The sequence below is a fragment of the Falco rusticolus genome, chromosome 3 (assembly GCF_015220075.1).
Source record: "Falco rusticolus isolate bFalRus1 chromosome 3, bFalRus1.pri, whole genome shotgun sequence".
Lineage (NCBI taxonomy): Eukaryota > Metazoa > Chordata > Aves > Falconiformes > Falconidae > Falco > Falco rusticolus.
In genome coordinates this window covers 93530448-93544048 of record NC_051189.1, presented here as the reverse complement: position 1 = coordinate 93544048, position 13601 = coordinate 93530448, and the positions used below count along the sequence as shown (strand labels likewise).

General features: G+C 45.5%; 1 protein-coding gene across 6 annotated transcripts in view; it reads right to left on the bottom strand.

Annotated features, from left to right (window-relative positions):
* The window catches only part of RREB1 (ras responsive element binding protein 1), a 135127-nt gene that overhangs the window by 14694 nt on the left and 106832 nt on the right, over nucleotides 1-13601 (bottom strand). For 5 of the 6 annotated variants that reach the window (XR_005103199.1, XM_037380394.1, XM_037380396.1 and 2 more), the window contains one exon: nucleotides 1415-2161. Coding sequence is in view for 5 of the 6 variants with exons in the window: in XM_037380394.1 (XP_037236291.1) it covers nucleotides 1415-2161 (747 nt within the window). In the remaining variant the exon portion in view is untranslated. The remainder of the gene's footprint in view (nucleotides 1-1414; nucleotides 2162-13601) is intronic. The other variant, XM_037380398.1, reaches the window with a different exon arrangement.

The window sequence follows — 13601 nt, the reverse complement described above, 5'->3', positions numbered from 1 at the left end:
TTAAAACTGAAGCATAAGCCACGTTACAACCTGACAGCATTTTGTCAATATAGCTGAATAACTGGGAGGGAGAGGAGGAGGACAGTCAACCCACAGTACTCAGGCAAAATCCTCAGCTGAAAATGCACTGACCTAACTGAAAATGCTCTGATCTAACAGTGGGGATAGGTGCTATTTACATTTATTAAATCTGAAGAAAGCACTGTCCCAGGTTCCTGTTCAACACCTGTCCTATGTCAGAACATCCTTCAGTGTCAAGAAGAGTCAAAATGGGAAAAAAACATACCGACAAGGCCCACATAGCTCAGCATGCAATGAAAACGATTTAAAACGTATGTTATGGGAACCTCCACGGGCACACATCATTTGGGGGTAAAGCCCAGTACTTCGATATCAGCACCTTCCAAAGCTTCTGAATTAGTATGGAAAATAGGCACAAGAATGGGACCTGTCTCACTTGTGGCTCAATGCCAGAAGAAACCAGGTCCATTTTGCACTCGATAGGTCAGTATTTATGATTTAGAAGGGTAAAAATCTGGTTAAGGCACTAGTCCTTGGTGTAGTTTACTCAACATCACTGTCAATTACAGCACAAATATTTTGTTAATCACAAAGACCTTGTCTTCAGCAGAGAGCACCTTCAAAAGACACAAAATGTCGAACTGCACCAGTTTTCACACGTCAAAGCAGCCTGCTGACAGCTAAATGCATCATTAATAACAATGAATGATTAATTCACATTTGAGCAGGCTTATGGCTTCATCTTATTTGCAAGGCACTGCTGCAAACTGCGTATCGCATAAAGAAATCCCACGTATTTTAACGGACAAACATTTTACTACCTGTGTTCCACCTTCCCTGCCCAAGCCTGAATGAAGAGCAGGGTGCCCACTGTAGCTTTGCCTGTCACTCGAGCAGCAGGACATGCAGATCACCAGCACACTACCCGTACCAGGCTTGGATAATCAGAAAAAAACAGACTCTCTCTCTAAACTTCCACTCAGAAATGAAGTCTTATCATACCCTGCCAGGTTTCTCCACTGCTCATCAAAATACTGGGAAGAGGTAGAGCCACACGCACATGACAACGGACTCAGGCGCTGGACAGAACAACTGCCCAGGGATCTCCACACTTGCCTTCACCTCTAAATTCTGCAACCAACCATGGACAAAACAGTTTGGGCACTGAAGATAAGGCAGCGGTGACAATTCCCGCTCCCTCGATAGGCTCCGTATGCAGCATAAGGACTGGGGCAGAGTAGACAACTTGCAAGATACCTGTAGAGATACCTGTAGGACTAAACACAGTGTCTCCAACTTCAAGTGCTAGCAGCAATCGTGTACCTACACAGTAGATGCCTCAGCTGGTGGCAGACCTGCCTGTAATCTGTTCTGCCCTCAGGCCTCCTCTTACCTGTATGAGACCGCATATGTCGCGTCAGATCTTGCAGAGACCAGAAACGCTTGTTGCACACAGTACAGACTTTCTTTCTTTTGTCTGCTTTTGCAGTACTCTTAGCCCCATCAGTCTTTGGTTTTTTGTCATCACTGCTCTTCTCAGTGGACTTTCTCTCTGTGCCTTCCTCCTCAGAGATGCTTTCGCTCTCTTCATTTTCCTTTCCTGTTGCCTCACAGTCCACAGGAGACTCCACTACCTTCAAGTCCATCGGAGACTCTTCCTGCTCAAGACCAGAGTCCTGCATCGAGGGAGCTCCTGCACCATCCTGAATGCTTTTGCTTTCATCCTCACTGCTCCTTTCATCCTTTCTGTCCTCACGAGTGTGGGCCTTTTTGTGACGGCTAAGAGTGCCAGCAAACTTGAAGGTTTTGCCACAAATGTCACAGGCATGTTTCCTTTCAGTCTGAGAACTGCTGCCTGCACTCTGGTCACTCTCTGCCAGCTTGAAGTCCATTAATTTGCTGGCAAAATTGAGGTCAAGACTTTTGTTACTTACAGAATCTTCCTCAGGGCCCTCTTCATATCCATCCGCTTTTTCTTCGGTATCCGCTTCTGCCAGAGGGGAGTTAGCTTTTTGCTCCTCCTTCAGGCTGCGCTCACTCCCTGGTAGCTCTGTTATTTCCTCTGGCTGTTCCTTCTCGCAGGAGGTCAGGTCCAAGACTTCGTTCCCTGTAGCTAGTGTCTCTGCATCAGACTGGCTGTCTGCAAGCAAACAGAGAGAAACTTTCAGTGGGATGCTCTCTGCTAACTCACAACTACCGGCAGTAAGGCTGCAGGCGGACCCACGAGCACTGCTTCTGACCAAGTGTCCCGACATCTGTTTCCTCTCATCTGTGACCCAGGCCAGCAACTAAGAGCTGAAAAGAGATCAAAACACCGCAGAACCCAATTAACAAGATGATTAAAAAGCTGTAACAAAATGCTTTCTTTTTCAAAATACATTCACATTCTCGACAGTTTCTTGAAGTCATTTTTAAGACAATCACTTCTAGCAGAGAACACAAAAAGCTGAGACACCAAACAAGAGTTGAGGTCACTACTATTACAAATACACCATTCCAGAGATACATGGATCTATTATTTATAAACTCATGTATGAAAAATACGCACATAGATCGAAGTAATATACATCCACATATTAATCAAACTGACTTATAAGTAGCAGAAAAAGCTTTTCAAAGGGAATGTAAAAGCCTCATGCAACCAGCTGGTACAATTGGATGTTAAAGGTTAGAGCAGACAATAACACAGAGGTCAGTTTAAAAAACTGGGTATATATCATATAAGCAAAAGATGCAGAAGTTTGTCCACATGTAGCTCTTTGACACACCACCTGGAACCAAACGTAAAGCCAAGGTGCAGTAACAGGCAGCAGCCTTCACTGTTTCACAATTACTCCAAGAAGGCGGCAAAAACCACCTAAGATGTCCACTTTCATGACCACCTCTGCTTCCTTATCAGTTTGTAGCACTAATGTTGCTGAAGAGACATAACATGTGTCCAAAAAATTAGAACAGATAAGGTGCTTAGCGCTTAAGGAGAACAAAGGGCTGGAGGCGTGTCCCTTCCAAGTCTATAAAAACAGTGAATGTGTAAATAGGAAATTAGCTGGACTGGATCTAGAGGCCAAAGCTGACGGTGATGCATGGCATGTAACTGCATCCCCAGTGCCACTTTCCAGCAACTGTTCCAGGACACACACTTTGCAAGCTGTGCTTTCTGAAAGTTGAAACTTCCCTTGCTTTAAGTCCTCCACCCCACCTCCTTCTTGCTGACAGCAGAGAGCCAAGGGAGCGCACAACCTACCATGCATTTCAGCATTCATCTGCAAGCCCGATAGCTGCTGAGTAACTACAGGGATTTAGAACCTCTAGTAGAGCAGTTTAAGTTCTCCATTTGACACAGCATAACATGCGCTTGTCTCCAGATTGCTTAGATTTCCTATTACAGGCTTTTTTCATAAGGAAGGAGTAATGACAGAAGATAAGAAGATAGTTCTCAGGCACTTAGTGGTTCAAATGCAATCTTACAACATGACTTGCACTGACCCTATCTCCTCACACAAGTGATAACAAATGGCCATTAAAACAAATGTCAAAGCTTAGCAGCATTAGGAATTGTGAACAATCACTTAATAGAGCATAATCCCCAATACACTTTTTCTTGGGGGGGTAGAAGGGGGAGAAGTGGCCTGTCAAAAAAAATAATCTCACCTTTTAATCAAAACAGATCCGTTTACATAGACAGCATGGATTACACAAAAACTTTCCACAAAGTTCATTGCTCATCTAATTATCTGCCCATTAAAACACGCAACCGAGCCATAATCTGTGTATAATGCTACAGAATTTGAGATTGTGGGCATCTGAAAAACAAAGGTCACCTACAAATGCCCTCCCAATCTCCATTTGAATTTTGTGTTTTGACTCGTTGATTATCTCTTGGCTATATTAAGGCAAAGAAAGAAAAAGAAAAGAAAGCTACTATGAACAAAAAGAGGCCGTTTGTAAAAATCAAGCTGAAATGCTGATGCATAATAATTAAGGGGAAGCACTGCTCCACCACCCAGAGAAACCGGAGCCAGGCACCTATGAGTAGCCAGGACTACACACCGTGCTCTTGCTTACACACAGGTAGCCGGGACGCACAGCTGCCTGCACAGGCAAGGGAGCGAGCTCCACACAGGGGAGATGTTTAAAAAGGAAGCACAGCTACGGGTTCCTGCCTGCCGCCTTCTTCCCCACACCGTGTCTGGGGACAGGAGGAGCACATCTGGCTTTTGCTAGCAGTGGCTCACCTTGGCCCAAGAGCGGGGATGAAAGGAAGGATTAACGGCCACCGATGCGACTCCCCACTGCTGCCAGAAGGGTCCTTGTCCTTCCTTGGTGACTCACTCCCGCCCCAGCCCTTGGACGGCCCCAACATTCACACAGGGTCTTTTTTCACCAGAGCACAGGTTTATGCTGGACTGAAGTGATGCTGTAATCACCGCTGCCTTTAGGCAAAGGGCAGGAGGGAAGGGAAACAAGAGGGAAGAGCCTCCTCCCCAGCCGCCTTTGGTTGCTACCATCACAAAGTGGATAATGGATGAAGAGACAAAAACGGAGTGGCAAAGTGGGCCTGAGGTGCAAAGACCTTGAAGTGACACCAACAGAAAGCACCCAGAACAGCTGCTGTACCTCTGCCATCGGTGCTTCTCCCCAGCAAAGCAGGCACCTCCCAGCAGAAATGGGCCACCGGGTCTCATCCCCAGTGAGGCCAGCAAATGGCCCCCCAAGAAGATGCACATTAGGACCAAGAAAAATTGCAAACGCAGCACCGAGGAGGTTCATTAGGGAGCAGGGCAGGAAACCATGTGAGCTCTGTTAGGCTGGAGAGGAGTGAAAAGCAGGAGGAGACCAAGATGGAGAGAGCTCCTCTTTTATGTACCCAGAGAGATGTTTTGTAACTCTTTGCTGACCAAACTGAAGAGAGCCGATGCAGAATGAGTTGGAAATATCAGGAGCAAAGTGAACAAGGGCAATATACACTGGTAGAACTCAATAAGAGCAAGCCCAAACCAGAATGTCTTAAACCTCTCAAATGCAAAAGTCCCAACTTTTACATTCAACACATCATATACCGTAAATGATTTTCCTATTTCCCCGTAATTTTCCTTAACTTTTTCTTCTTCTCCTTAGAGTATTTCCAAAAATATATTAATTTTCTTATAGTATATTCATCCTTCAGTGAATTGTACCCAAACTCTCTCTCCTTTTTTCCTCTCCTCTGTGCCCTGGGCCCCTTCCCGGCTGCTATTCTGTTCTCGTATGGCTGACCTGCAATTACATTTTCCTGTGCACAAGAGAAACACTCCAGGGGGTAGGTGGTCCACAGGTAAGTGATGCTGTCTTACTAGCACAGGCAAGCAGATGAGGTCAACATCAAGAAAAACAAATGCGGAGTTTAAATAATGTGCTTTCATGAAGGGCAAAGACCACTTCAGACCCTGGGAGCACGGATGTATACAGACTATCTCTTCCGAAGCCAGCCTGCCCCCCCTGAATGAACACACTTAAAACTCAGTAGGGACGTGGCCAGAAACGTGCTGACACGCGTACGTGCCTGGGTGAGCGCTCCTCCTTCTTACCTGCACAAACCAGACCTGCCGTTTCCTTTGTCAAGAAGGAGTTTCACAGGTCCCTTATGAAACTTCATGCATATCATAAAGCGGCAGTTCCTGACTAGTTGAAGCTACTCTGTGGTTACCCCCAACCTGCATGGTTGGTTTTGCAGCTGGTGAAAAAGTGAGCTGCTTTGCACAAACCCTGGCTCTTCGGGGATGGGTGAGAATCAGCCCAGCTCTGCTGCAGGTGAACTGGAAGAGCAGCAGCGGAGCCGTGAAGGCGTGTGGGAAACACGACGGTCGTGAAGACAGCTGTGTCAGGTCTGGTGCTGGGTTTCTCCCACAGTGCAAGGGATGGCTGGAAGGGTAGTCTCCTACTGGCAGCCACTCCATCCACTCCAGCAGAGGTTAGGCTTGGCCTACGCTACTGTTTTTTCCCCATTTATATGACTGTCTGCAGCAATAGAAACACTGCTGGCCATATAACTCCAGCAGGCTTACATCTTACACAAGGAGAAGGATTTTGACTGAGCCTTCAGACCTGAGCAAACATGCCTCCAACGAGGCCAGGCTCCTCTCAGATGAGTAATTCCTTTTTCCAGAATTTTGCTGATTTATGGTGCAGAGAAGTCACTTGCATCCAGGCGGTGAGGAAAGCAGGGTGCTCCGGAAAGGCGCCTTCACCCCTTTCCCATCTTTCACTTAGTAAGGTTGTAAAATGCTTGCCGGTCCATCTGTTATCCCACAGATATTTACACTACACGAGTCAAGAGGACCGGAGCGGACAGATCCGCCTGCCAAGGCTCCCACCCACTGCCACTTCTTCAGCAACCATGGGAGCAGAATACATTACGTTGTCACAGACAAGTAGAGCTTGTGTCACTCCTCTGAAATGAAGATAAGAAGGTGACACTATTTCATGATGTCAATTCTGACACTGATGTCAAAGAACATGGGCAACGTCAGACAGAGACAGGAGATGAGCAGGGAGGTAAGGACATACAGAGGAAGGCAACATGAAACAACCAGCGGTAGCTCAGCTGCTGCCTCATCAGCTCCTGGGAAAAAACAGACTTCTCAGGAGATATATTCATAAGCAAAACCTCAAGGACTCCATCTGAGAATCCAAAAACTTTTCCGCTTGCATGAAAGAAACCACTATATAGTTGTAGCCAAAATCATTTTTCCTTCAAACTGTGGAAAGAAAAAGACTGTTTTGCTGAAGTCTATTTACAATTCAAGTTGCAATTTTCAGTCAGCTCAGTCAAAAGGGTCTGCTTAATCTTTTATAGGTGGCAAGAAAGAAAGAAAGAAAAAAAAGGAGTAAACTGCTTTCCTGCATACACAAACCAAATTACCAAGAAACACCAAATGTGGAGAGTTTCAGATAGAAGCGCAGATACAGATCAAGGTGGGCAGGTTGCTGGTTTGATTTCTGTTTTCCCATGGTTTTCGTTTTTCCTGGAACTACGGTGGAATAGAGAGTGGAGCTTGAGATGCTAAGGAGTTATTAGATAAAACAGGGCGTTGTACTTGAATCTATTTTGTGACTAAAGCAAGTGTTTATTGCCAAACATTCCTGACATCGCAACAGAAGTGTCAGAAAACCCATCACATAAGTAATGCTCAGAACTGGAGCAGACAGAGCACGGGAAATGGGTGTTGTACAAGCAGTTGGCATTATCAGTCAGATGAGCCAACAATTTACTATTTTTCCTCCATTAACTGAAATAACCTCAGCTAGTCTTGTATTTTACAGGAGATGCAGCCACCACTAGGTGGTAGCAGCCTAGTAAATTTGGGATTTTTCGCACCCACTCACATAATGCTGCTCCTACTTCCACCCACGAACTGGAGAACATCTTTCCAACCTGCCGAGTCAACTTGCAGAACGTTAGGGGTTATCTTTGTCCATTTTTACTGTAATCACTCTAAACACTAGAATTTAGCCACCTTCATTGCATCACATGTACACACACAAGTTAAATATTCGCCCATCGCCCACAGTTGAGGAGCTTTGGTCATACCTGCATGCCTTTTGAAATGAAAACATTTGAGATAGAAAAGGACTGTTTACAGTAAACTAAACTGAATATATCAGGGGGAAAAGGAGAAAAAACAATTCTGGAAAAAAAACCCCACTTTTTGCCTTTGGCACAAGGTATGATTCCCCAGTACCTGCAAGGGAGCAGCTGAAGTGTTCATGACTAGCTCTGACTGCACCTACCAAGTAGAAATCAGCATTGACGCAGGGTGGGTGGGGGAACCCAGACTTTCAGCTTATGGTGAATTCCACCGTTCAGCAGCAAGGCAGTTTGATGTAGAGCCAGCAATACAATCAGCAAGTTTTATACCATCTCCTCACCATCCTCCAAACAACAGCTCTAATGCTCAGGCCAACCTCAGTGGTAAGCAACTCTTGCTTTATCCTAAGCTGCAGCTCTGGAGCAGCTGTTAAACTCTGCCTGACACTGAAAATGCAGTTTCAAGCCCTTTGCCCTCTAGGAAATATAATTCAGAGATACAAACAGCTAGAACCGTTTTGAAAAAACAAAAAGTCTCCCACTATACCCAGGGCTCACATGATTTCTGGAGGAATCACAGAGTGGCAGATATCTAGAGCAAAGATGAATTCTGCTAAACACTAATTGGAAAATTCACTGTTGAGTGTACTTACTTTGTCAATATTTGCCTAGTTAGCACAGGGAAGTTGTGTTCAACCCTCTCACGTTAGGGACAAGCCTGTTTAAGAAAGGGATCTTTCCTTAGCAAAGTCTGTATTACGTAAGAGATAATCCCTTACCCCATTCCCATCCCACATTTCTCCTCCATCAACTCTATTTTGTTGCAAGAAGGGAGCATTCAGAAAGCCCTAAGGAGACAAAGGCAGGGCTGCTTTTAATGTGATGAAAGTGGGCGATTCATTAAGTTGCTTCACGTATTCATTGTATGCTTCCCTGCCAGTACAGGTCTCCCCTGGTCTCACTGCTGCAAACTGGGCGAGATGTCCTCAGTTTGCTTCAGGTTCTTTAGAACATTCCACTCCTCTGCACGTAGCAAGGATACACACGAGCCCCATCACTCAGACAGCCTCCTCATCTCTGAACCCTATTCAAAACCACCATCCCGGGTTTTTCTGGTTTAAGACAAGACCAAAAGAAACCCTCTATAAACTTGGTCCCAGTGACACTCTATTGAATTGCACTTCCTGTCTAACACCTCGTCCTAAAGCTTTGCTTCGTTTATGGCTGACCAAACACCACCCAAGCATCTCCCTTCATTCCCTTTCCTTCTGGCACACAGTGAAAATCGGGGTAATTACCCACTTCCAAGTACAGCCCTCACATGGGCTCTGTATGTGAATGCCAGGCACGCTACTCACACACATGCTAAAACCAGCGTAAAATGAGAAAGAACCCCATTTTAAACTAAGCCACAGTTTCAAATTGTTAATTTACTTCCACTGATTTTGAAATCCGTTTTTCTTGGGACAATGGAGGGAGACCACAAGTCCACGGCTGTTGAATGATTTTGGACCATGATTAAACACCACTTGATGAAGCCAGTTAGAAACACGGAGCTGTGTTACAAAGTGCACGCGGTAACTGGAACAGTATAGGAACGGGGCTCCTTCCTTGCTGTCTGAAGCTGCTATTTGAAGACACAAAGCTTCTGACAGCAAAGCCAGTTTCAACAGCATCTAGCCCCAGCACCTCCCAGGAGATGCTGCCAGCTCCACACCTCAGCTGCATCAATGTGCTCTTTTAGGCCCGCACCGCCAGCCAGGTCCGGGAACCGATCTCAGTTCCTGCCGGTCCCTCCCCCTGCCCTTCTCATTTTTTTGGTCAGCTGGGTCAGCTACAGCTGTGGGGATGAACAGTTGGAAACAGGTCGAGCCAGTATGGCCAAGAAGTGCTTTGTGTTATCCAACCATGGCCCAAGGCTCTGTCTGCTGGGGGCAGGTCAAACCACTCTGACCAGCCCAGTGCCGGCTGCTAAGAACAACATCTACGTTCCACCGAAGTCCTACGCATCCTACGTGCTGCGCCGGCGCTCATCTCAGCAGCTTGAGAAACGCTTGCCTCCCACTGCCCAGCTCAGCTCCATTAGCATCCCTCTGACTACCAAGAAAGTTTTCCACAGGCCCAAGCAGGACATTTTAGTTTCATTCTGCCATGAAGACGGTCAGAGGTGAGCCCTTTCTACAGACTTTTGTTCTGCGAGGGGATCATGTTATAACATGAGTCGTCTTCTCTCACGCTGCAGCCTTCTGTTGTCTGCAGAGGCAGGATGAGCCCACGTGACACCCCAGATACTGTGCTACAGCCCTGTAAAGTTACAGGCTGTTACATGGTAACAAGGCAACTTCGGCTCTTCATGATAGGCGAGATCAAATCACGTCGTAACATGTCCCCAGCGTGGCAGATTTTAATGCCAAACTAGTGCCGAGACCTGTATTACTACATTTGAATCACTGCAAGGCAACCTGCCGTATTAAAAGAAGAAGAAAGGATGAGAAAGCCTGGGAAGACAGCAGATTTTCCCAAACAAATAGGAGCTTGGAAATGTAAGAGGAAAATCTTGTGCACACTTCTGTGCAGTCTAATCGGCAGCTACCAGAGGCTGAGAGTAACAACTCAGTTACAATTTCAGCTACCCTGACGCACAGAGCCAACTTCTTGCTGCTTTTAGGTTTGTTACTTCACAACTGTCCCCTGAAACCGACTCAAAGCGACACAAAGTGACCCTGTCTCTCCCGGAGGTGTGAACACCTTACAGCAATGGCTCCCTTGTGCAAACACTTTCCAGGCAAGGGACCCGTACCACCATCTGCTGAGCTCCCTTCTTGCACCCATCCCATTTGGTCAGCACAGAAAAGCCTTGAGCAACTACGCTCACCCTTGGTTTCATGTCAGCTTGTCCTTTCTGACTAAATGCACTCGCCTGCCTACAACAAAACCTTGAGTGATTTCACGGTCTCCTTCGCTGCTGAACTCTTAAAACAGAGGGGGCGATATGAGAGCAGGTGAGCTTCAATGCAGATGAATATAAGGTAAAACACCTCTGGCAAAATAATCTAAAAAGTGCCTATATGATGCTGAATGTGCTACTGGCAGGTACATTCAGGCAGGAGGTCTCAGAGCCATTGCTGACAGCTCTCCAGGACCACCAGCCTGGCCTGCAGCAGCAGCCAAACTAAAGCCAAGAAACACTGGGTACCATGAGCAAGGGTATTGAGAGCAAGACCAAGGGCGTCCCTTCGATGCTGTGTAAAGCCCTGGTGTGCCCTTGTCTCAGGTGGTGTGTGCACTTCTGGTCTCCATGCCACAGGGAGGAGACAGATGTGTTGCAGATGGCACACAGCAAACCTGATCCAAGCGATGGGTCATCTGCCCTGCAAGGAGACACCAGAAAAGCTCAGACTTCTCATTTTGGAGAGGAGGGGATGTTATGATTGAGGTTTACAAATTATTAAGGTAGCTGAGAAGGCACACACAGAACTGCAACTCACAATATCGTGCAAAACTGGAACTAAGGGGGACTCTCTGAAACTAGCGGGGGATCAGCTGAAAACAGATTAAAAAATAGTTCCTTACACAGCAGGTAGTGAACTTCTGGAGCTTGATGCCGGATGAGGTTGGAGACAGACAGCATCAGCAGGTTCAGAGAGCAAATCGAGAGACTTGCAGACAGCAGGTCCACAAACAGGTAGCAAAGGGAGCAGACAGGGATGTGCCCTCTAACACACAGCCCTAAAGCAGCAGTTGTGGATGCTGATAGAGCATGAAGAGGAACAGACCACAGGAAGTGGCCGGGCCCACACGCTCACCCTAAATAGCACGTCCTACCATCCCAGGCGCAAGTACTTGGCCGCATGTACCACTGCTCTAATGTGGCAGGGCACTTCTCATGTCCTTGCACTTGGCTCGCCCGCAGTGTTCAGTCCGACCAAACACAAACTTGGGCTTGCTGTTCTGAACAACTGGGGAAAACTGCATGTGCCACTGTGAGATCCAGCATCCTCTTCCTCAGACTGGGGGATAAGCACACTTCTCTTCAGGCAGCAGCTGGCAACTCCAGGTCTGCGCAAATTCTGTTAGATTTGGTAGAAAAGACAAAGCTTTTTTGACAGGGGAAGGGCTTCTGGCCTAACACAAGAATAAAGTATGTCTGTCTTTCTAACATGTAATAAAAAAACCTACTTGTTGGTTTTCTTTTTCCTTTTCGCCATTTACTGCTTGGTGACCAGCTACAAATCCCTGACTGCAAGCTCCTCAACACTGTAGGCTCTCTCCTGAGATGTCTATCACCCATGTGAATTTGACACAACTTCCATCAAAGCCACAGGGCATCTTTCCATTGATTTCAGTGGAATCAAGCCCCATATGTTCAATAAGCAATCAATTACTTCCCCACAGGAGAAAGTTCTTCATGTCTGTAATTCACTGAAATTACCAGAACAAGGGAAGGGATTGAGCACAGGATGAGTTGAAAGAAAAGCCAGGATCGTGCAGAGCCGTATGGAAAGCAGTCCTGCAAGACACCCTTGTGATGAAGAAAGAGATTGTGAGGATAGTTACTTGTAGATCAGCTCCTGTCACACCTGCCACCTCACCCCCAAACACACACACATACACACTGCCTCCCTCCCCACCCCCCAGCCAGCAGCTTCTTCGATACAACGTTGTGGATATGCTTCTCACTTTAATCTTCTCACTTAATCTTTAAACTAAAGAACAAGTTGCTTCTGTTCTAATTAACATCTCAACAAATACAAGGGATTCCCCGCATCTCACAGACATCTCAGGCGCTGTTTCTTTCTCTTAATTTTCTTCCAGTGTCAACACAACTTTATAGAAGCATTAAGGCACTGTTTTTTGTATGCTTTCAAGTCACTCTTTCTTTTTATAAGCCTGCTAAGTCAACCATAAATTTATGGTTACGAATACCACCACTTTCTGCACTTTTATTTGGCCTCATTCACAATGCAAATACAAAACAGAACTTCAAAGTTGAGCAGAAATCCTTTTGCTTCATGATAGCCCAATTCCTTTCCACATTTCTTTTCAAGCATGCAATGACAGGATTAGCTGGGGATTAATTACTTGAAACTCAACCTGCATCTCAGGTCACAATTTTCTCATATTTTCAGCCTTCACAACTTTCGTATCAACCTAGTATTTGTCACACAGACCAAAACTTACAACAGCCAAGATATTTTTCTTTCCACACAAACATCCTAGTTGGAGGTCTCAAAACCCAAACAAAAATCCTGTTCACTGTGCAAACTCAATCCTCCCACCCAGTTACAGTCCTATTCCCAAATGGAAACTAGACTGCTTTCCAAAAATGTCACCTTCAAAAGCACAAAAAAATAATTCAAAAAAGTAGTATTCTCTGCTTCCTATGTTGTCCCTTAAAGGCAACTGCTCTTCTGATAAAATATACTTACTCACTAGAGGGTAACCTAAACAGTCAGCTTAAGTGCAACATGATTTGATATTTTATTAACTTTTTCCATAAGAATGGTCATAGGCTGGATTAAAATACATCTGTGCCTACATATTGACTCAGAATATACTGTAATATTTGGTTAGCAGCACAGCAAGGCTAGCCTAGGCTGGACACTTCATGGAAGCCAGTCATTTGAAGGGAATCTTTTTCAATATAAAGGGTCATCTAAATAATCACAACACCCAAGAAGATCATTCCTTAATTAAGATATCTCCTGCCGTTCTTGTCCTAGTGGAAATACATTATTGCCTTGGTAAGGACAAATGCTGTAAAGATGTCTACAATTTCACTTAAGTCATGAAAACAAAGAATAAAAGTGCCTCCCGTCCTTTTTTTTCCCAGACTTGTGTCCTCCAATCAGCAGGAAACATTTGGGTTCATGGGCTAGGTGTAACTGTATTCTATTTATTTATTTATCTGTTTGTTTTGTTTATAGATCTTTTCTTGTCCAGTCAATTCCTGTTGTAACAGCAAAACAAAACAAAAATAAACCCCCCTCCTCTGCCATTAATTCTCACTTTC